General features: G+C 47.9%; 1 protein-coding gene across 1 annotated transcript in view; it reads left to right on the top strand.

Moving 5' to 3' along the window:
• Window positions 1-908, top strand: part of LOC103377604 (WD repeat-containing protein 49) — an 18,673-nt gene that overhangs the window by 8,077 nt on the left and 9,688 nt on the right. The window contains exons 10-11 of the mRNA XM_025055197.1: window positions 39-203; window positions 765-882. Coding sequence (XP_024910965.1) covers window positions 39-203; window positions 765-882 — 283 coding nt within the window. The remainder of the gene's footprint in view (window positions 1-38; window positions 204-764; window positions 883-908) is intronic.

Here is a 908-nt window from a genome sequence, read left to right as displayed (position 1 = left end):
GTGTGTGTGTGTGTGTGTGTGTGTGTGTGTGTGTGCAGGTTGTCAGCAGTGACTCAGCCTCCTCTGTGATCTGCTGGCAGGCCGACACAGGCCAAAAGGTCAAGCAGTTTCACCGTTGCCATGGCGACGCAGGGATTTTGACAATGGCCCTGGATGGTACGCAGACCAGGCTGTTTACTGCAGGGACGGACGGCGAGGTCAAAGTGTGTGGACATGAACACACACACACACACACACACTTGAACTTGTGAAATATTCCTCGTTGACGCTGCAGAGTTTGAAAATACATGTTTCAGGTTTTAAACCAACCCAAAAATGATTTATGTTTGATTTGAACTAAAACAGAAGTGACTGAACAGAGAGCAGAAAATCAAAGTCAGGTCATCTTCATCTTCATCTTCATCTTCATCTTCATCTTCATCATCTTAATCCAAATCCCTGGGCTGACCAATCACAGTCCACATGCCATGAGTTCTGACCCGACCTGAAGGAACATGGAACAGTTCCAGGTCAAATCCATCTTTGTTCAAACACAAAGATCAAAGATCAAAGGTCATTAATTAGCTGTGTGATAATCAGGATATAATTAGCCACAGTGACTCATTAACCTGTCACAGAACTGCAGCCTCTTCATCTGACCCATCATTAAAGTCATCATCAGTTCAGTTTCTGTCAACATGAGGCTGGTGGCACCTGAGCACTCAGTGAGAATCGAACCCTCCACTTGTCCCGTCCAGTCCTGTACCTCCTCCGTCTCTCCTCAGGTCTGGGACTTCAGCGGTGGATGTCTTCACAGGATGAACGCTGCTCTGGGTCGGAGCGTCCCCATCTCACAGGTGCTGCTGTTGAAGAGGAGCGTAGTCCTGATGGGCTGGGAAAGGTGTGTGTGTGTGTGTGTGTGTGTGTGA

This window comes from Cynoglossus semilaevis, chromosome 4 (genome assembly GCF_000523025.1).
Source record: "Cynoglossus semilaevis isolate Cse_v1.0 chromosome 4, Cse_v1.0, whole genome shotgun sequence".
Lineage (NCBI taxonomy): Eukaryota > Metazoa > Chordata > Actinopteri > Pleuronectiformes > Cynoglossidae > Cynoglossus > Cynoglossus semilaevis.
The sequence above is the reverse complement of the archived record's forward strand: the minus strand, read 5'-3'. Positions and strand labels throughout refer to the sequence as shown.